Genomic DNA, 23828 nt, shown 5'->3' with positions numbered 1-23828 from the left:
CCTTGGCAGGCTCTGGGTAATGCTGGGAATGTCTGATGATTGGTTTATTAGAGCATTATGATATATCTGTATCTACTAGATTATCAATACCCAAAACTCTTAATACTCTATTGTTTCTCTTGCTGAATCCACTCAAAGAAAAACTTAAAAAAAAATCCATATCCAAATGAATTCAGAGCAAAGAAGTTGAAAAAGAGAATTTCAATCGAGTAATCCAGAGAAATGTGCTGAGAGCCAGGAATAGAGGCACAGAGAGGCAAGCATTTTTTTTGTCTTCTTAATGCTTGTATTTAGAGACAGAAGTAATTTTTTATGTTGTGGCTTAGCTTAATTTTGCATTTTCTCCTTAAAATATATGTAAATGGATAGTACCTTTACTTTTCTGCTGATGAACTATCTGTGCTGGACAGAGAAAAAAAAGTGAAATAAAGAACTACTTGTCAATAAAAATAACTGCTCTGCTTAAATTTTTTGTCTTCCTATTTTCTATCTCAAAATGCGATCTTAGCCGCTTCAGTTCCGTATATCCTAGAAGCTGTTAACAAGGCAGATTAATCGCCTTTTATTTTTGGACTCTGTCCTCCCCCACTGCCTTTCACTGCGGTGGGTTATGCGCTCCTCAAGCATGTGGCACAGGCCCCAAGCTTGGGAAGCACTGTGCTATTGCACCCCGGCTTGCAGGCCCTCACAGTCCTTCCAGTTGCCAGTACAGCCTTGCATGTGTGGCCCTTATGTCAACAGGAGATACCATCAGCCATTGTTTTGCACCTTGCTTTGTTAACCTGCCAGTTTAATGCCATCACATAGAGACGGAATCTAAATGAAGCCCCCTTTAAAAAGCATCGCTGCGTTTAGCAAACCACTGCACAAATACACCATCATTTCTTCAACCAGTTCTCTGGTGAAGGACATTTAGGCAAATCGTCATCATCTCCATGGTGAGGCACTATCAGTAATTCTTGCCTACACAGCAGATAAGCTATTATCAGTTGAATTTTAGCCTGGTGTAATAGAAAATATTAGCTCCAAAGTGTCAAAGAATTAATATATATAATTTCTTTAGCAAAAACCAGAAAGTCAACAAAATAGTCTGTCTACATTTATTTAGAAAGAAATAAATGCCATATTAATTCTTACAATAAGGTTGAAGCAAATAAACCAACAAAAAGTTAAATCTCAATTATTAATTATTTACAGGCAAAGAAAACTACCAACCAATTGACAACTATAACTTTACTCTTCAGACAACTTTAAAATCGGTCCTACAGAAAACTCAGAAAGAACTCAGCATGGATTTTTGGTTTTCAAATGAAAAGAAAAACCCTTAAAAGGGGGGCAGTCAGCGTGATGCGCCTGACTGGAAAGCAATCACTGTGGGGCTAACGTGACAGGGCCTCCCACTCAGAGGCACCCTCTGAAAGAGACCGCTCCTGCGCCGCCGCAGCACGCGAGCTGCTGGTCTTCCCGCTGCTCCTATTTGAGTGTCCTCCTAGCTCGACGTTTCCTCCAACTTCCCAACGAAGGGTGAGCCTAGTTCTGGTGCTAAGGTGAGCAAAATAGGAAGAAAGATAAAGAACAAAAATAAAAAAGCAACACCGACTTTTAAAACACAGCTTTGGGAGAACACTCTGTCACCCCGAGGGTGGCGTGGGGCACTGAAGTGGGCATCCTTATCACTTCAGCTGCAGTGATGCTGCTGGCCCCAGGCCGAATTCCTTTTCCTGGGAACCCAGTGGCCGCCTAGGCCTGGCCTCGGCCCTGAAGTCCAGGGTGGGGATTTAGCCTCACTGGCTGTGAGGCGATGATCTGGCAGGCACTGCTGTGTGTCAAATCCAAAAGGTGAAAATCCCTTATTTAATGGAAGCAAAACTGCCGCACGCAGGGCTAGTATTTAGCCCCAAATGTGTCACTGCTCTGTCGCAGACGTGCTGGAATATCCTGACAACCCTCGCCCTGATAGCCAACTGTTAGCTGCGACCGAAGTTTATTAAATCTGTGGGCAAAAGCCCCTGTTCACCCCCCTGGCCCCTGATCACCAGCCTAAGCAGTTCTATTAAGCGGGAGCACACCAATTTTGTGTTCTTCTCCATCTGATCTGAGCTGTGAATCATGGAGAGGTGATGCCTTTTGGGAAGACTGCCAAGCGCCGAGCTCGAAGTGTTGCTTCAGCGCCGTCTCTGAAAGAGTGTTGTTCCATGACAGCCCGCAGCTGCATGCTGCCATGAGCAGGGGAAAAGGTACTTGCTCGGTATCAGAAGAGAAGGAAAGACAAATGCAAGGCACACTGATTAAATCACGGAGTGATATTTACTGAATAGAGCAGTAAAATAATTTTAGCTATTTCTTTCCATTTTCTGAAAAGTATGGTTACTAGAAAATTAAAACTCACACCTGTCACCGTCACGGCATTTGTACTGCACGGTGCTGCCGCAAGCCGTTCAGCTGAAGGCAGCCAGAGAGCCGTGTCTGGAGAAGTCTGCTTACGTCTCTAGCTATCCCCAGGAGTGTATCCGAAACTGGCCTTCTTCACGGGACGCCAACAGGCGGGGAAGCAGTGCTAGATGCAGGCTTGGGCACTGCAGTCCCCAAAGGGGTTTCTACTTAGGCAAACGCCCCCCGTGATGCTGAGGGCACGGGGAAGGATACCCGTCAGTGGCTAAGTGATGCCTTATAGATTAGTTACAAACTGCAAAGATACTTTAACAAATGATCGACTTAGCATGTGCCGTCTAGGTGCTTTATGATGCGATTGTATGAGATGAACATTAGTAACAATTCACATTGCCCCAGTGTTTCATTAAGAAAATTTTCAAACACAGAGCCGCAATAAAACAGTAAGTGTTTTGTTCTATTAAGACTGAGATTAAGATCCATGAAAAAAACTGGATAGTGAAAACCCACTCACACCCCCTTTTACTGAAGCAGACCGTACCACACACCCACGCATCTCCTGGTCTCCATGTCAATTCTAGACTGGCTTCCTTGGGTGATCTCTAAGTATCTTGCCAAAAATGTCTAACCTGAGTCTAGTTGCTTCTGTCTTAACTTCCGGTTCACAGGAAATACAGGAGCTACAAAGGAGTAAGCTAATCAATACTAGCATATGTAACTTTGTACTTTTAGTCACTTATTTTCTATAGATTAAGCAAAATGCTAGTAATGCTTCTAATAAGACAGTCAACAGGGTTCATCGTGCTGGTCTTTCAACTTTTCTGTATGTCATAAACATTTCAAAATAGAAACTGAGAGGCAGAGTAGATAAAAACGATCATTTCATGGCGGTTGAGCTGCTCTGTTGTTTTGTCCTGTTTAGACTAAGACCCATGAAAAAAAACTTGCTCCCCCACCCCACATCAAAAATATATCTCTATAGCATTTTTATTTCCACCTCTTGTGCAATGATACTATTAGGCAAGCGTCTCTAGCATGCAGTATTTCAACGAATGCCTTCGCCTGTCAGCATAGGCGCGCGGGCTGTAGTATTCTAGAAGTTCAACCTGAGGCCAGGCTCATGGCCCCAGCTGGCACAACAGCTAGACAGAGACAGCTGCCACACAGGGTCACATGGCACCTGTGGCCCCTTGCTGCAGGCAGTCTGCAGCAGACCTTGCCTGCTCCTGGCGGGTCTAGTCACAGAGGTTTCTGATTTTTCCCTTAAGTTTTCATCCTACCTCCAACCAACTGCTGCTCATGGAAGTTATCAGAGTAGCTAGACCCTAAAGCCCCCAAACACATTCATCACTCAGGTAAACAGTTCAGAAACAAAATCGTTAGCAGAGATCACTGGATATGGTACAGCATGAACTAAGTCAGAAATATTAACTTTAAAAATAAGATTTACCAAAAAGACTGGCTGTGGAGTCTTACGTGCATGCCTGAAACTGAGGACAGGAAAACCAGTCTGACCTGCAAGCTTTCTTCTGATCACACACCTGGAAAGAGAGCACCTCGGAGGAAGGGGTGAACGTGACTGGTGGATAGTAGACACTAAACTGAAAATATCACTACCAGGGCTTATGTTTTAGAGCCAAGAGTGTTCTCTAGGAATCAAGTATGAAACAGGAGGTCAACACATGGATTCAATCCGCTATTAACTACATCTGTATTGTTTCAGACGCAATTAAAAAAAGGCAATGAGACTTACCCGGGTTTGTCTTCTCAAGCTGATACCATCGATAAAATGCCCTTTTCTTCTGTTCACTGAGGTCTGATCCCTGCTGCAACAGCCAGTGAGAGATCCGGCTCTGGCTGATACCTATGTGGAAAGAGATGTAATTGTTGGGGGTGCCGAAATCATAGGGAGGCTAATGAGTGTTCTTCCTGGTTCTAGGGAACAGGGTGCTCTATTCTGTATTCCTCTGTAAGGGATCTGCAACTTGAGCAAACTCTTTGTTTCAGGCTTCTTTGTCAAGACTGACTGCATTGGCGGGTTCCTCTCAACCAAGACTTGACTGGGGGGGGAGTGTCTCTAAGATTAACCTCTAAACCAGGTCCAGGAATGTGAGATAAACGAAGAAATTTCAAAGTAATCGTTAATTATCAGAATTTGATTAAATTTGCGCTTCCCCACCACACCTCCATCCTGCCGATGGCTTAGAATACTGGAAGTCTAACAAATATTCAAAGAGAAACAATCAACCCAATATATTTTGCTACTTACTATTGACACTGACTCAGAGATTTGGGAGAGGTCACTGAGAATACTCCAATAAGGTCTCTGGATTATTTGTTAATTCACTTAGGCATTTTTGGATTCATCACCATTAGTACAGACACCTGAAAGACTTTTAGAGTTATGCTGCAATATGACTTCAAGAAATTTCAAGATAGATGTTTTCCCAACACATACCTATCAAAAAGCTGCACAGAAGTATAAAGCAGTGGTTTTCAACTATCAGTCAGAAGTTCTTGATACCAATTAATGAGCAAAGTGAAGAACCACAGCATGGACAAGTGAAAAAGCAGGTCTAAAACTAGAATCACATGCTCCTTTCGGTCATTCTAGCTTTTTGACAGTTCAACATACAATTAGCAAAAGCAAAGGCAGTAAGAATGATGAAACTGCCTGTGCACCCTCCATGTGGCGCTTCCCAAAAGGCCACTTGGCCACCAGAGCAGGGAAGCACTGAGACTCTCCTCAGGAGTGACTCACAGTAACGGGCCAGGACGCCACCTGCGCCGCGCCGACCTGTGTGAAGCACACCCACTGGGACGGGTTCATAACTGCACCCCAACATGAGGGGTGGGAGGCGAGGGGCCACATTCAACCCATGAAACTGAACTGCTAGAGCTCCCTACACTTTAAAAACCTATGTTATGTTAAAAGAAAAGTGAAGGAAATGGAGAAGGGCGTATTGAAAGAAAGGTAATTGGGCTGTGAAGCAAGATTCTGACTGGAAAACCTTTTACTTCTAAAAGGATGAAATTCAAAATTTTCCCAACCCTAAGCGATTACATTCTGAAATAATTCACGCAGCAGTTTCCGATGGGCTGAGGCCTATGCACGCAGGTGCTGGCAGTTAGCACTGGCTGCTTGTTCTAAAAGAATGCAAATTATTCGGATAATTAAATTGTCTGTTTAGCAATACCTGCTACAGAAGTCTAGCTTCTGACATTATGCTATTTTTTAACTCTACTTTTAAACAAGAGTGAAGAAAATAACTATTTACCATGGGATCAGAATCTATTTTCATATCAACACAGTGATTCATATTTGTACTATACCATTCAAAACAAGAGAGAATTTGAGGCAACCTGTTAAGAAAAAAAGGAATATGGCCTCCCTGGTGGCCTGGGTTGGGGTAGCTGATCACTGTATAGCCTCAGTTCAATCCCCGGCCAGGGAGTGACCCACAGGATGCAGCAGCTCTCTCCTGTCTCCCAGCTGTTCCCGTCAGCAGTGGATTTCAGTAATTCCACCTGTTCTGCTCCCCACTCTGTCTCTGGCCAATATCCCAGTTCTATGCTCCCTCCCAAAAAATCCTAATAAAATTTTATCTAAAAGAAAAAAAAAGAATATATTGGTTCTATTACTTCAGTATTAGTTTTCTCCGACATGGCCAGATCACACAGAGAAGAAGCCACAGAGCTCAGCAGGCATTAACAGTTCCAGGTTCGGCTGGGCCGTAGCGGCAGCGGAGGGCAAAGCCCCTGCAGGAGACTAATTACCGCCTATCTGCATAGTAAGACACTAGGGAGACCTGTAACATCAGTGTTCTGGCACAGTCTTCAAAGACAAGCAACCAGCACAGAGCCCAGACAGAGAGCCGCCGGCACCAAGACTGGAAGGGCTCGGCCACGCAGGGCCACGCCGGGAAACCACAGCAGGCCCCTCGCTGGCACACGCGGCCCTGCCACCCGCAGGTTCTCCCCAGGAGGCCAGCCCGCGGTTGCGCGCACACCACACAACTACGTGCACAGGACCTGCGCAAGGTGGCGTTACTGGCCCTGGGAGACCCCAATTTAAAACCGCTGACAGGAGATACAACCCAGCAACAAGAGGAAACGGACAGGGGTGCCTAAGCACGCCACGCAGACCTGTACCCCACAGAAATGGGCTAACGGCTGTGACAGGCACCACGCAGCAACAGAGTAATGTTGGTCAGTAAAAGTCAGACACACACACGGTCACACACGCCTATGTCACTCCATTTACATGAAGTAAAAGTAACAGGCACAGCTCCTCTCTGCCAGGGGCCATCAGAATAGAGGCTTCTCTGGTTAGCGCGAGGCTGACTGCCGGGGGGTACTATGAAAAGGCTTACGGGGTGAAAACACAGTTCTCCATCTTGATCCAGCTACATGGTCACATGTGTGTCTTCACTCTGTAAAAGCCACTATGCTGGGTACTGTTTTGTGTTTGTTACATTGCAACAGTTTTTTTTTCTCAAAAAGTTTTCAAAATCATGAATGTTTTAAAAAGCAAAGCAAATGAATGTGTGTCAATGTGGAAAGATACCATGTACAGATGAGAAAGCACAGTTATATGAACACGTGTATCTTTAAGTCTGTTCTTTTTTGTGAAGTCAGATTCAGAAAGCAGACTCTTCCTACACAGTTTACTCTATATTCTTTCTACAAACGTGTATTCATTTATCTTATTTTTAGTCTTCCCCCATAAATACCCATCCTTTATGGGCTGTCTTATAAGCACTGTAATTAAGTCAAACAACAGAGAGGTACATGGTCAATGAGAGCATTCTCTCTCCCAACCCGCTCTTTGAGGTAAGCAATGTTCACATATATTTTATGTAATGCTCCGCTGGAACCACTAATTAAAGAAAATAAAAGGAGAAAAGTTAATAAAGAATATCCTCCAATTCAGTCTTTTTTGTGAGGAGGAAACAAGCAGAGTCCAATCTTCCTTATGGGTTTGATCTCAGTTTGCATACAGTTCACACAGAAAACAAAGTAGTAAAGCAGGTGGTTTCCAGATGAGGCACTGCCAAACACAGAGAGCGACTCCTTTTATTATGCTTTTCGCAATTACCAGCCTGCTGATGGGCTGCTGCTGTCAGGCTGCGGTCGGGCAGAGCAGGCGCCCAGTGCCCAAGCGCCTCTACCGCCAATCAGTGCCCTGTCGGGAGCGGGTCTTCCGAGGTGCCAGTTCTTCCCAATGCATGGGAAAGTCATTCTCCATAAACTCTGGCTCCTCCAAATCTCGTCTGTATCTTTCTTTCATGCGGTAGAAGGAAAAAATTACAGATAACCTTCATAAACGGACTGAAACAAACCTCTGATTCCTCCCTGTCAGCAAGCAACCACACTGTACCCAAAGGCTCAGAAAGCTTTCTGCCAGGGATATTCACATTCTTCTCTGAGCGTCGGCGAGCACCGGCTGTTCAGGCTCCTTGACAAAGAGCAGGCTCCCTTCCACTAGAGGGCTCTCCACCACAACCCATTTTTGTCAAAGTTCCTAATGCTACAATCTGTTGTGTCCCCCGGAAGGGACACCACTGACCAGCACATCCTCTCGCCCCCGAAACACAGGCCATAACCCTCCCGCGCTGCACTGCCAGTAGCTTCAGAGAGTGCTGGCAGCTCCTTGCAAGTTCGTGCCCTGGGTTCCAACTGAAGCCTCCTCTCTAGACGCTCTGCCTCTGCTCGTCTCAATTACCAGGACTCCTGACTGAAAACAGCACCTACATGGTGATTCCCAGGGCAGCAAACTGTTCCTTCAAACCACCTGCTAGACAGCCCCGTGAGAATGCCCACTGGTCAGCTCACCATAGTGAAAGTGAGGCCATTCTCCCCTCCCTGAAGCCCGGTCCTTGTCCTGTGGCCCCCTCGCAGTTCTATCTTCTTTCCTACGCTTTCACGTGTTCACTGAATCCAACTACCTCTTTCCATAAAATTTCTGTCCTGTTCTTTCTAACCTTCATTCCCACAGTTTGTAATCTCACCCTCTTTTGCCTGGATAACTGAAGTCATCTATGATCCACGAAGTACAAAATTGGCGTGGTCAGATCCTGTCTAATGAGGTCATCTGAGCTCATGTGGTGAAGCTAGGTAGGTGTTTTGAGCAATTTTCTGCTTGTGAACTGCAGGAGCCTCTACCTTTCTTTCACCTTGCATAGCGGAACCAGAGTGACATGGAAAAAAAAAATTAAAACACATACATCACTCTCCATATAAACAATTCACAAACATGCAGAGAAAAAAATCCTTTCATCCCCAACTCTTTTCTTATTGCCTACTGTAGACATGTCAGCTTCACTGGTACGATTCCTCCTATGAATCTTCCTACGCCTGTAATACATCACCATGCCTACTTCTATATCCAGTTTTCTAAACACACACTGGGAGTTATTCTAAAGTAATAAGCAAATCAATGTTTCTTACATCAGGTGTTAGAACTTTCTTGTGTAATATAAACCTTGCATGGTATCTATACCAAAATATACCATATTCCATTGAAATATTTACCTACCTAAGGGACATGTCAGTTATTTCTAATGCTTTCCTGTGACATATTAGGAGGGAATGAATACACATGTGTCTGTTTATGTGAATAACTACTGTAGAGTCCACTGACAGGAATGAAATTTCTGACCTGCAGCTTCTGAGCAGTACTGCAATTTGCGACAGACGCTATCAGTTTGTTCACAGTTTTATACTCTAATGGTGACAAGAATGTTTCCCTAAATTCTCAACATTGCTCAAAATCATAAAACTTAAGAATGTCTTTCATTTTGTGAACATATAGTACATGAGTGCAGTTATTCGGATGAAAGCTATAAAAGAAAGTAGAAAGCTAATTTTTAAAAATCCAACCCAAATTACTATCACTTACAAATAACGACACCAAATTTATATAAAAAAGAAATAATTATACTGACTACAGTCACTCCAAGCACATGCAGAAATAGGAGAGAAAAATTACTAAATGAGATCCTACTATAAAAAGAAACCTAAAAGGTACAAACATTGAATTTGATCTCAATACAAGAAAATTTTATTTTATTTTTCCTAAAGACTTATTTATTTATGTGTATAGAAGTAAGCCAGAGGGTTGGGGGGTGAGAGGGTTCACCAGAGACAGAGTGGGGACCAGGGGGCGGATCAGAGAGGTCTGCTGGGCCGTGTGGGTCAGCTCCGGGCTGGGGATCACAATCGTGCTGCAGTAGCTGCAGACAGCTTCATACACAGTGCTGTGTTCCACCCTGCTACGCCACAAGGGAGGGCCCACAAGAAAATTAGAAAGAAATAAAACTAGGGTGAGATGTACAAATCTACTTAAAGTCAGTAAATGCTCCTGAAAAGAAGATGGGATGCCTGAAAGACTGCGGCAATGCAAATGGAAATGACAGCACAGTAACATTATTTCCTAATTTGTGGGCAGCATCTAGTGGTTCCTGGTTCACAGAATAGAAATTTGCAGCTTACTAGTTCCCAAAACAGCGCCTAGTGACCCTCCTGGTAGCTGCTGTTGTTTTTATGCAGGTAAGGGCTGGGATACAGGGGATGGAGCAGTTGTGAGGAGGGGTGACAGGATTCACCAGAGACAGAGTGGGAAACAGAACAGGCAGAATGACCGACTGTTGAGGGGGGCCGTGGTGGGTCAGGAGAGGTCTGTGGCCTCATGTGCTCTAGCTTCCTGGCTGGGCATCGAACTTGTGCTTCATAGTGCTGAGACTTTACTCCTTGGGCCACCAGGAGGCCCTTAACGATGGTCATGTAATCCCCACCAACAATGCCTGAGGATTGGTCTGTGCAAGCAACAGGAGACAGCTGAAGTTCAGAACATAGTTTATAGTTTCAGAGACTATTTCATGACGGTACTATGGCTTCTACCTTGCCCTATGTCTCAGGCAGCTGGTTCTGAGGGGAGCTGACCTCCATGCCCACTCAGCCAGGAAACATGTGAGGCACCATGGAAACAAGTCTTTTGGCCTGATTTCAATCTCATGACCACCAGAACCAACTCAAGACACCCTGAACTAGAATAACTTGTCATAATATGGATTCCTAACCCACAGAAATTGAGTGAGACCATAAAGATTCAGATTTCAAGTTGCTGCAGTCTGATACAATTTTGTATGTAGACAACTAACATACATACTAATATACATATGTACCTATTTAGCCCCATCTCTCTTCCTGCCTTACCCTGATATTTGGAAGATTTATTTGCATAGTCAAAATTCATATCCTCTTCTTGATTCATCATTCTGAAAAGCTATTTACTCATAATTCTAGATGTACAATACTGTTTCCCATTCCTAAGCTCTGTATTGCAGCTGTTTTAATTGAGGAATACTATATATAAAGAGAAGTGCATTACTCTTAAGTGAGTACAGGTCAGCAAGTTTTGATATTTGCATACACGGATGTGACCACTGCTCAAACCAAGATGGAGAATATTTACAAGCTCCTTGAAAGAGCCTTCCTGACTCCTTTCTTGTGAATGCCTAAAACCTGTATTTCCAAATTAACTCTTGGTTGGGGAGACTTCATCAAGCAGTTTTTATTGGAAGAGGTTTACTGGCGCTGTATTTCCTCTTCTTCAAATGTTCCTATGTGTGTTGCATATATTTATTCTTTGTGGGCAACTCAACAGGAAAAAAATGGGGGCTAGACTTTCCCTTAAAATCCGCTAAACTGGAGTGATATTAGCAGGACCAACATAGTAAGGCCCTCTGAAAAGTCAGAAAGCAGAAGTTTCTCCACCATAAAGTCACTGACAACAACTATCAGTGACCTTGAGTCTGAAGTAAAGAGAAAGTGAAAGCTATGGCAGAATCACGAAGTGCCTGCTTTGATGTCAAAGGCATGCTCCACTACACACAGAGCTCCTCAGCAACAGCTGGGGCACTTACTGGTTCGGGACACAAAAGGAAGCCTCTGTCCAAAGTACTTCACCAGTAAGCTAACAAGGAAGAGACTTCAGGTGCAACTTACCACAAAGAATAATGACTTTACCGAATTAGTTTGGGAAAGTCACTGAACAAAACAAAACATCAACCATAAACCTAGGATATGCAGTTGGATATGAACTGTAAAGTTTTCATATACCATTTAAATTGTCCAGTTTAAAAAAAAATAATACATACACACCCATACAGAGAAACAAGAAACTTATATATGACACATACATATAAAAAAGCAGTTTGTAAGAAGTACTTTTAAGATACCCAGATGTTAAGCTTACTAGATATATTTAAAGGTATTTAAACAACAAAAGAAAACTTGTCTAAATTAAGTCTGAGAAAAATTGCCCACCAAACAGAATATTGATGAAAAGACAGGAATTATGATAAAAAAAACCAGTAGCAACTCTGGCAGTTTAAAAATACAGTAACTGGAAATTCATATATGGGGGCTTAATATGTGAAATGGCAGTAAAAATAATCCTTAACCTTCAAGACAGATCAACTGCAATGATTTGTTTTGAAGGAGAGAAGAAAACAGAAGTAGCAACTTAAAAACATAGAAACACCACCAGGTTTACAACATATACATAAGGGAAGTTCAGGAGGACAAATAAACAGGAAAGAAAGAATATCTGAAAAATAATGACCACACAATTCCCAAATCTGATGAAACAGAAACCTATACATCTAATAACCTCAATAGTTTCACACACCAATAGATCCACACCTAGAAATGTTGTAAACTGCTAATCATCAAAGACAAAGAAAATTGGAAAGCAGCAAAGAAAAGTGAGTCATTACATACAAAGGGTACCCAATAAAACCAACAGTTGATTTTGCATCAGAAACCATGATGTCAGAACATAGAAGGATAAAATACAGACAGTGCTGGGAAGGGGAAATCCAGCAAGAACTCTATACCAAGAAAAACCATCCTTCCCAAACGAAGGAGACATTACGACATTGTCAGATAAACAAAACGGAGAAAATGAGATGCCAGTAGGTCTGGAAGATACTGAACAGTTCTTCTCACTATCATAATAAAGAAAGAAAGTGCTTCAGTAAAATGCAGGTAAATATAAACTACAATATAAAAGTATCATTTGCTTATGACTCCTTTTATCCTAATTTTCATAAATCTAAATTGATGGGCATAAAATGTGTGAATATGTAATTTGAATGACAATAATAGCACAAAGGAGGGGGAAGGAATTAAGGTATAAAAAAAGCACTGTTTTTCTATACTATTGAAATTCAATTGGTGTCCATCCAAACTATATTATTATCATTTAAAATGCTACGAGTAATAAGCAGGGACAGTACTAACAAAGTATTTTTAAAAAGTATAGAAAAAGAGGGCCCTCCCTGGTGGTGCAGCGGGTTATATTTATTAGCATAGCACTAAGCAGCTAAAGCCACTTTAGCAGGAGTTAGATCCCTCCCACACCTGAGGTGACCCCCCAGGGCGCAGCAGACCTCTCCTGACCAGCCTGCTGCTCCCCTCGGCAGTGGACTTGGTCAGCGGGCCTGTTCTGCTCCTCACTCTGTCTCTGGTGAAGCCTCTCACTGCTCCTGCCCCTCTGGCCTGTACCCCAGGTCTGTGTGCATAAATAAATCAATCTTTTTTAAAAATACAGAAAAAGAAATGACATGGGATTTAAACTGGTATGCTATAAAACAACACAAAATGAGGATGTGATCAAGCAACTCAACCACAAAAAGAGGACATGATAGTAAATGACAAAGCGGTAAATGCAAGTCTTACTTTGGCATAATTACTTGAACTTAAATGGAATAAAGAAGAGGTATTAGAAGGATGGAACAAAAAACATAAGTTAACTACATGCTGTCTATAACAGATACTTTTTTAATTCAAAGATTCCAACTGTTTGAAAGTTGAAGAATGGAAAAACACAATATGCAAAAAATAGCCAATGAAAACTCAAGTAACTGTATAATTAGACAAATCAGATTTTAAGACAACACTTGCTAGGAGAGACAAAAAAGATACTTTGTAATAATACAAGGACTATGTAGTCAGGAAAACATAATTAAAAACATATAGGATTCACAGCCCGAACGCCCAAAAGTAGATGGCTGGGTTAAAAAGATGCTATCAGACGCCCTCCCTGCTGGCGCAGCGGGTTACAGCGCAGCACTGAGAAGCTAAAGCCGCTTCCGCATGAGTTCGATCCCGCCTGCCCCGGAGGTGACCCCAGGGCGCGGCAGACCTCTCCTGACCCGCCCGCTGCTCCCCTCAGCAGTGGACTTTGTCAATCTGCCTGTTCTGCTCCCCGCTCTGTCTCTAGTGAAGCCTCTCACCGCCCCTGAGCCTCTGGCCTGTACCCCAGTTCTATATGCACAAATAAATAAATCTTTAAAAAAAAAAAAAAAGATGCTGTCAGATACACCATGGCAGATTACTCAGCAGTCAAAAAAGATAAACGCCTGCCTTTTGCAGCAACATGGATGGAGCTGGAAGGGATCATGCTGAGTGAGGTAAGCCAGAAAGAAAAGGAAAATGCCGATGGTTTCGCTCACAGCAGGAGCATAAAGGACCGGGGTGGGGTGGGGGGAGGAATAATAAACGACTATATGCAGAGACATTTTACGGGGGTGGAGTGGGGAATGGGATCAAAAATGGGGGTGGGGGTAGTACACTGGACTGTGGTGATGGCACATGGCTGATTTGGTGATGGGAAGCCCATGGGGATGACAACTGAGATGGAAAAAGGCACAACATCATGTAAAAATAAGCTACTTTATTATTAAAAAATATATACATTCATGATTCAGGGTCCAACGGATTAAAGCATAGCACTATGAAGCTACTGTGGTCACTGCAGACCTCTCGTGACCGTCCGCTGCTCCCCTCAGCAGGGTATTTCAGTACATGTGCCTGTTCTGGTCCCCACTCTGTCCTGGTGAATCCTCTCACCCCCATCCCTCTGGCCTATACCCCAGTTCTGTATGTATAAATAAATCTTTAAAATATATCTATATAAATGATTCAAACAACAGAGCCCAAAATTACATGAGGCAAAAATGAAGGGAGAAATAGACAATTAAAATTGTGATACTTGAAGACTTCAACATTTTTAATAATAGAGAAAACTACATGGAAACATAAGACTTGGACAACATCATAAACCAATTAAACCTAACAAACACCTATGTTACATTCCATTATACAACAGCAGAAAACAAATTCTTCTCAAAAGTATGCACATTCTCCAAGACAGACCATTAAACACGTTTCTATTTTAAAAGAAAATCAAGTAAAGTATGGTCTCCAACACAACAGAATGAAATTAGAAATCACTAAACCAAAAAAAAAAAAAAAAAAGGAAAATTCACATATATATGGAAATTATACAATCAGTGGATCAAAGAAGAAATCATAAGAGCAATTAGAAATCACTTTGAGATGATTAAACAAACAAAATATCAGAATCTCACAAGATAAAATTAAGGAAGTACTTAAAGGAAATTTATCACTGCAAATGCTTCTATTACAAAAGAAAAAAGATCTCCAATCAGTAATCTAGGCTCTTACCTTAAAAAAAAAAATTAGAAATAGAAGAGCAATCTTAAATCCAAGGAAAGCAGAAGAAAGGAAATAATATAGAGGAAATATGTTGAAATAGGAAATAAAAAAATAACAGAAAAAAATCTACTAGATTAAAATTTGGTTCTCAATAAAATTGAGAAACTTAGGTAGGCTGTTAGGTAGGCTGAATGAGCAAAATAAGAGCATACTCTTTAAGTATTAAAATCAGGAATATGGGGGAAGAGGACCTTACTACTGACTTTGGAGAAATTTAGAATTCTTTGACCCACTGAATTATAGACAATCAGAGAATTACAATTCTCTGAATCACTGTGTACCAACAAATTATATAATCAAGATGAACAAATTCCTAAAATCATTTACTGAACCTTTTTCAAGAAGCAATTAAAAACCTGAATAGATCCATAGTAAGTCAGTATATTGAATTAGTCAAACTTTCCACAAGAAAATTCAGACGGCTTGCCTGGTAAATTCTATCAAGTGTAAAAAGGAGAAAACATTTCCTAACTCTCTTTGAAGTCAGTAGTACACTGATACCGAAACAGACAAACAAATGGCACAAAAACAATCAACATCCCTTATGGATGCAGAAACAAAAATCCTCAGCTAAGTACCAGCTGTCTGAATCCAGCAATATATGTAAAAGACATCATGAGCAAGTGGGATTTTCCTCAGGAAAGCAAGGTCCAGTCAACCTATAAAAATCAATCAATGTGGGGGCCCTCCCTGGTGGTGCAGCGGGTTAAAGCACAGCACGGAGAAGCTAAAGCCACTTCCGCATGAGTTCGATCCCCGCCTGCCCCGGAGGTGACCACATGGCGGGGCAGACCTCTCCTGACCCTCAGCAGTGTACCTTGTCCATCTGCCTGTTCTGCTCCCCCACTCTGTCTCTGGTGAATCCGCTCTCCACTCCTGCACCTCTGGCCTGTACCCCAGTTCTGTATGCACAAATAAATAAATCTTTAAAAAAAATCAATCAATGTAATGCCATATTAATAACTAACAAGACCCATGGAATTTCAAAACGCAAAGACAGCATTTGACAAAATCTAATCCTGTTTCACAATATAAAACACTCAACCTACTAGGTATAGAAATGAATTTCCTTACCTTATTAATGGGTATCTACCAAAAAACTGCTGACATTATGCTTAGTGATTAAAGACAGAGAGTGCTTTAACATTAAGGTCAATAACAGCATTAGATGTTTAACAGCAGTGAAGGTTCTAGCCAGAACACTAAGACAGCTCAAGAAATAAAAGCCATCCAGATTGGAAAGGAAGTAGTAGCAGATGACATGACATTGTACAGTAAACCCTTCCATAATGCCATGGATTAGTTCTTGAAACTGTGTTGTTTAACCAAATGAGGTATTGCAAAAGTTGGCCCGCAAATAATTCTTGTCATTTAGTAATAGTTGGAGATTTTTTCTCTCATGAATGTTATAACAAAATTATGTTAAATGACATGGCATTACTTGAGGACCTGCTGTATACAGAAAACTTGAACATACATGAGTATGTGTGTTCACATACATACAACTATCTAAACGAATGTGTTAAGGATGGTTGCAGGATACAAGATTAACATATAAAATTAAATTTCATTTCTATCCACTTGCAAATAGTAAGAATTAAAAATTAGGTGATAAACTTAATGGGGTATATACACATGTTGATTCTCAATGATAAACACCTGAACTTGAATAAAGTGGCAGTGCAATGTTTTAATAGAAAAGGAAGTAAAATGTATCAGAATGTATCAGACAAAAATGACAGGAAATGTATGAAAGTCCTGGTAATTGTTAAATGTGGGTGATATAATATGGGAATACTCTGAATTACTTTACTCTCAAGTATGTTCAATAATATAGAAATTTAACCAAAAAAGGGGCAAAGTATTTGACTAGACACTTCTCTGAGAAGATATACAAATGGCTAAAATCATATGGTTTTGCTAATACTGAACTCATGGTACTCAACATTATTAGTAACTAAGGAAATACAAATCAAATGGACAAGATACCACTTCACAACCATTAGGATGGCTATAATTAAAAATATGAAGAATAACAAGTGTTGGTGGAAGTGTGAATAAACTGTAACCCTCACTCTTTCTCTTTTTTTAAGGTTTACTTATTTATGCATACAAGAACTGGGGTGTAGTCCAGAGGTGTAAAGGATGATTGGATTCACCAGAGTGGGGAGCAGAACAGATGGATCTACTGAAATAAACTGCTGAGGGGAGCAGTGGGCAAGACAGGAGAGCTCTGCTTCATCATGTGGGTCAGCTCCCTGGCAAGGGATCGAACTCATGACACAGTGGCTGATGATAGCTTGATAGCACTGACACTTTAAATCCTATCCCACCCGAAGCCTATGGAACCCTCCGACATGTGTGGTAGGTTTATAAGATGGAAAAGAGTGATTCAGTTCCTCAAAATATTAATGAATTGCCATGTGCTCCACAATTCTATTCCTAGATACTGTCCAAGAGAATTTGTCTATACAAAACTTGTGTAGACACAACTGTATGAGCAGCATTATCCACAACAGCCAAATAGTGGAAGCAATTTTAATGTCCATCAACTGATAAACATATAAAATTTGATAATATAATGGAATATCTTTCAGCTTATAAAAGAAATGAAGTACTGACAAATGTACAACATGGATGAATACTGAAAACATTACACTAAGTGAAGGAAGATGACACAAAAATTTGGTATATGAGTCCATTTAATGACATACCCAGAGAGTGTTCTGTAAGTAAGTATATACAGAGAGAATGCAATTTAGCACTTCAGGAGATGGGGGAATGAGGGACTGAGGAACAAACAAATAGGTATGGGGCTTTTGTGCTGGACAGTACCTATACATTAATATTCTTGGTATTCTTGCCTCTCCCCCTAGGATTGCTATCCTGAAGCCAAAGATCATGAACCAGTGCATATATAATTAAGATACTTTCAGTGGACCCTATTTCCACTCCAGAATGGAGGTGGGTATGTCAGCGACCAAATCTTGCTTGATTTAATTTGTGTCTTAAGGTTCTAGTTATAGTCATTAAAGAGAGAGTTTTGATTCTATGATTCCATTGCTTGGTTGGATTATGATGGTCATAGTGGAGAAATATTCTGCTATTTATCCAGAAGTATTTTTCAATGTTGTAAAGTCTGATGTTCTCATAACAAAAACAAAAAACGCTGTTAGCTGCACTATTTGCTCTTATTTTTCGGAGGCTGCAAGTGTTTTTTCTATGTTTATATTTCATCATCTTTAAGTTACAAATACTTTTTGCCAAATGTATCATTGGGTTATGTTATTTTCACAATAATTGTAACAGCTTTTATGATATATCATTGGTTCCTATTCTAGGCTCTAATTACTGTGAATGTCTTTCAGTCTGAATCTTGTTAACAGTGATTTTCTCAGACATAGGCTTTAAAATGCTCATACAATTAAATCAGTGTAACTTTATTTTTTGGGCTTTATTCACTGCTTAGGGAAAGTTTTCCTTATGAAAACAATAAAGAAACATTAACTATTTTCTGCTAACAGTAATGCAATACAGGCACACAATTCTGTCTTCGATGTGGTCTACTGGCTGTTCATGGAGTGATAGTACCTACTTTTATTTTTCAGTAGATAACCAACAGAAAACACCACTTCTAAAGATTTTGAAGTATTTCCTTTATTTATAAGCTAAGTTTCCCCATTAGTGAACAAGGTTCATGATCAACCTGACAATGACCTTGTCACGGATTCTCCCCAACGAGGGTACTTTAATGCCTGCCAGTGCTTTTCTGTTCAAACTCTTTCTTCTGTTCTTTAAAAAAAAAAAAGTCTGATTCCTATGAATGTATTTTTACAGACGAACTTTAGAGTTGTATCAAAAACAGTAAAATTCTGTTGTGATTTGATCAGTATCAAAGAACAGCGAACCACCTGGTAACGCCTGAACCTGGCCAGCACCCATTACTGCTGAGCCTGTGACACGGTGTGTCCAAGACTGGCACGTAAAGAGCATATTTATAAATTAACTAGTCTCCAACTGATGGACATGTAGATTACTTTTGGCATCATAAAATAAATACAATACATATCCTTACATTGGTCATTCTAGATACACCAAGTATTTCTATAAGAAGTTTTCCTAAAAGATGAATTATATGGTCAAAACCCAAACAAAAATGCACTTTTATGTGCAATTTTTAGAATCATCATCATCATACAAGTCTTACCTAAAGCTTTACCTAATCATTTAATTTATTAAACAAGTTAATGTCTATCTATGTATGGGACAGAAGTAAAACATAGCTTCAAGTGATTGCTGAATTGCTGAAGAGCAGAGTTCCCTGAAAATGAATTATTTGGAAGATGGGATATGAAGCACTTAAAATCAAGGCAGCAGAATGTGTACATGTATTTAAACATGATTTACAACTTAATACACAATTTTATTTGATAAAAATAAACAGAAAAAGGCAACCATATAACAAATAGGCAACACAATTAAACAGGCAATTCACAGAGGAAATATAAATGGTCAATAAATATGACGTGATTTTTTAACTTAACTCGTGATAACGGGATAGGTGTTTAAGACCGCAGTGTTGGCGTTGGCAAAACATAAAAGAACCAAGAAAGCACCAATAAAGGTAGATACAGCACGACAGCTGTTAAATACAGACGACTACAACAGGTCTGGACATCAGTGTAAGCATGATGTTCATCAGGCACAGTTTTTTCAAATCTGTAAGGGTGCATCCAAGATGCAGCATTATTTTATGTACCAATACAAAAATAAAAGCTCCCCCTCCCCCCGAGCCCATCATAATATTCTTTATGTACTGATATGGGACAATTTCCAAGTTTTTAAGAAGTATGGTACAGAATATACAGCAAACCACCTAGCTGCGAAAAATGGAGGAAAGGCCTATGGATATACCTATTTGCTTACAAATGCATAAAGTAATTCTAAAGAAATTAATCACGACTCTCTTCTGGGAAGAAGATGAACTCTGGCCGATGGATAGAGACAGGAGGGAGATTTTGCACTGTACACCTTGTGGACTTCTGCAGTCCGAACATGAACACATTTCCTAACATAAAAAGTAAATTTACACATTTTGTAAGTTTATTATCAAGTGGTCCAAGGCTAGACATATTACAATTAACATTATCTAATCTCAGGAATAGTCGAGTAAAAAAATTAATCTGCAAAGAAGTGAATGGAAAATTACTGCCGCTTGACTGTCAAGCAGAATTCTTAATGATAATAATAGAAAAACTCCTGTGGCATTTATACAACTAGAGATAAATTAATTCACTTATCCTACTCATGATCCCTATTAGGAGGGTATTATCATTATTCTACTCATTTTTCAAAAGAAGAAACAGGCTTGGAATATTCAGCAACACGCCCAAAGTCACACAGAAGCAGAAATGAGGAAGTCCCTCTTTCCGCAGTCAGCCCACCTGCAAAGTCCTGCCGGACCACTGCACTACTGCCACCAGGCACTGCACTGCTATGGGAAGAACACTGGTTTGCAACAAGACAAGCAGCAATTAGTGCTGTAACCACAGGCAAGTGACTGAGTTTCTTCTCGCCTCAGTTTTCTAGTGTGTAACTGAAGAAGTTAACACCTGCCCCTCAAATCCATGCACAGTTAGCACAGCATGTAGCACTTCTTAAGTGTTAAATTACTGCTAAAAATAAAAACATCCCAAACAGAGTTTTATCTAAAAAAGTGCAAAGTAGTAAAAAACAGAGCCAGAGGCTGTCTACAATTCACTTAGATGGCCTTCTTCTGTCCTGTAGGTATCTAACACAAGGATATGGTGAGCTAAAAACTATGAACGCATAGTCAACAAATTTTAATAGACAGCACTATTATTAAAAGTATTATTACAGGCCCTCCCTGGTGGCGCAGCGGGTTAAAGCACTGCACTGAGAAGCTAAAGCCACTTCCGCATGAGTTCGATTCCCGCCTGCCTTGGAGGTGACCCCATGGCGCGGCAGACCTCTCCTGACCCGCCCGCTGCTCCCCTCAGCAGTGGACTTTGTTGATCTGCCTGTTCTGCTCCCCACTCTGTCTCTGGTGAGGCCTCTCGCCGCCCCTGAGCCTCTGGCCTGTTACCCCAGTTCTGTATGCACAAATAAATAAATCTTTAAAAAGAAATTTTAAAAAAAGTATTATTACATATGGTAATTATTTTAACATAAAACACTCCAACATTTCATGGCCTTGAAAAAGCAAAATATAAACTGATAATAAAAAATATTCAGCAAAAAAAAATTAGCAACAGAAGAGTTTGAGTACAAAGGACAATCTCCAGGTTAGAACTGTCAAAGGAGAAGTAGCATATGGTAAGTCTTAAAATGTCTCAAAACATTAAATAAAGGTCACATTAGGAATGCCTGTAAAAATCCTTTTTTCGCTTCTCATCAAGACTAATGAATGACACACCTACGGCAATGCTTCTATTGGGCATGCACATTAAAATGTATTCTAAACCAAGATGTTGTTCACTGATCTGCTTAGGCAGAGATTCAGAAATAGGTCATCCAAATGCCTTAATCTATTACAGGAAGCAAAATCCCATATGTTAGTGAGTGAAAACTATACTCTTTACTCAGGTATTCAAGAGTATATAAGAAGGGCTACTGCTATATCCATAACACAGCCAGCTTCCTTTGTGATTTGTAATCCTACTATTTTAGATGAACAGCAGTGAACTGCAAGAAACAATAGTTAAGGACCCAATAATCTCTACTATTGTATATTCCATTCTGCTGATTGGACACAATGTAGATCTAGATAATAAGTCATGATCAAATGTAAGATATTAATTCCAATAAAAGCACAACCTTAAAGATACTTAACGAAGAAATAATACTAATTCTAAGCCTATTATAGAAATACAACAGAAAGGAATACTTCCTACTCATTCTCCGATGCCACATTATTATGATGGAAATACTAAAGTAGGGCAGTACAAAAACAGAAAAAAAACAAAAAACAAACCCAAAGTAATACCCCTCATGAACAAAGCTGCAACAATTCTGAGCAAAATATCAGCAGACTGCATCAAACTACACAAAAAGGATAATATAGTATGACTAAAATGGAATTTTTAATCAGAGTGCAAGGTTGGTTTAACAACTGAAATCACTCAATACAATTCACCTCGTTAATAAGCATACAAAAGAAAACTATAGTTTTTTACTTTTCATCACCACAGGCCCAGAAAAGGCATCTGACAAGTACATCTACTAGGGACAAGAACTCCCAGAAACTAGAAAACAGAAGGGAACTTCCATTGTAGGGCATCTGGATAAAGGGCTTCTATGAAAAACTTGTAGCAAACGTCAACTGAATGCTTGTTCCCTAGAAATGGGAAAAAGGTAAGGATGACCACTATCACCTTCTTATTCAATATTTAACTATTTCAACCTAGTCAGTACAAAAAGTCTAGAAGAGAAAAAACACACATACTATAAAAGAAGCAGATTTATCTCTACCCACAAACAACATGATACTCTATGCAGAAAATCTTAAGAATTTACTGAAAATAAAAAAAGGAGCTAGATCACAAAATCATAAAACAGGTCCACATACCAAAATTCTCTGGTCTAAGAAACAAGAAACAAGCAACTAGAAATCGAAATTAAAAGCAGTACAAACATAATGCTACCAAACATATAAAGTAGTTAAGAGATGATTTTAAGAAAATATGTGTAAGAGAAGTACACTGAAAACTACACACATGGAAGTAAGGCCTATACAAGAGAGCAATATTCTATGTTCACGGACAGGAACATTCAATATGATTAAGATATCAATTCCGGCCCTCCCTGGTGGTGCAGCGGGTTAAAGCACAGCACTGAGAAGCTAAAGCCACTTCTGCATGAGTTCGATTCCTGCCTGCCCCAGAGGTGACCACATGGCGCAGCAGACCTCTCCTGACCCGCCCGCTGCTCCCCTCAGCAGTGTACTTCGTTGATCTGCCTGTTCTGCTCCCCACTCTGTCTCTGGTGAAGCCTCTCACCGCCCTTGAGCCTCTGGCCTGTACCCCATCTTTAAAAAAAATTAAAAAAAAAAAAAGATATCAATTCCTCTACTAAATTATCTATATAAACAACTCAATCTCAATCCCACTAAAAATAAGATTTTTTGGGCAGAACCTGATTAGCTGACTTCTAAAACTTAGAAATGCAGACCTAAAACAATGAAACTGATCTTGAAAAAGTTAGGGAAGAACTACCATTACTTATTTCAAGATGAATTATATAGCTTGATAATTATCTACAGTTTTGTACCAGTAAAAGGAAATTGTTATAAAGTATAAAGATCAAAATTTAGGGTCTTCCTGGTGGCACAGGGGTTAATGTGTAGCTGTGAAGCTATTGGCAGCTGCTGTAGCACAAGTTCCATCTCCAGCCATGGAGCTACCCACATGGCACAGCAGACCTCTCCTGCCTTGCCTACTGTTCCCCTTAGAAGTGCATTTTAGTACATCTTCCTGTTCTGCTCCCCACTCTGTCTCTGGTGAACCCTCTCACCCCCTGCACCTCTGGCTTGTACCTCAGTTCTTGTATGAGTAAGTAATCTTAAAAAAAAAAGAAAAGAAAGATCAAGACTTAGACTGATATCTTTATATCTCCATAGTTAATCATTTGGACAAAAATTTACATAGAACTATTGTAGTCAATAATAAGGCAAAAGATTACCCCCCCACAAATAAACAGGCAGAAGATTTCACCAAAATATTACCTAGAAACATACATAAACAGCAAATGAGCATTTGAAAATATGCCAAATATAGTGAACTAGTCATTAGGAAAATGCAAAATAAAATTAGAGTGAGATATGTATTGGA

At 40.3% G+C, this 23828-nt stretch overlaps 1 protein-coding gene across 5 annotated transcripts in view; it reads right to left on the bottom strand.

Annotated features, from left to right (window-relative positions):
* HMBOX1 (homeobox containing 1) overlaps window positions 1-23828 on the bottom strand; it is a 107432-nt gene that overhangs the window by 41591 nt on the left and 42013 nt on the right. For all 5 annotated transcript variants that reach the window (XM_012724881.1, XM_004682428.2, XM_012724882.1 and 2 more), the window contains exon 5: window positions 4145-4255. In XM_012724881.1, coding sequence (XP_012580335.1) covers window positions 4145-4255 — 111 coding nt within the window. The remainder of the gene's footprint in view (window positions 1-4144; window positions 4256-23828) is intronic.

Source organism: Condylura cristata, unplaced genomic scaffold (genome assembly GCF_000260355.1).
Source record: "Condylura cristata isolate star-nosed mole 26May11 unplaced genomic scaffold, ConCri1.0 scaffold00014, whole genome shotgun sequence".
Lineage (NCBI taxonomy): Eukaryota > Metazoa > Chordata > Mammalia > Eulipotyphla > Talpidae > Condylura > Condylura cristata.
The sequence above is the reverse complement of the archived record's forward strand: the minus strand, read 5'-3'. Positions and strand labels throughout refer to the sequence as shown.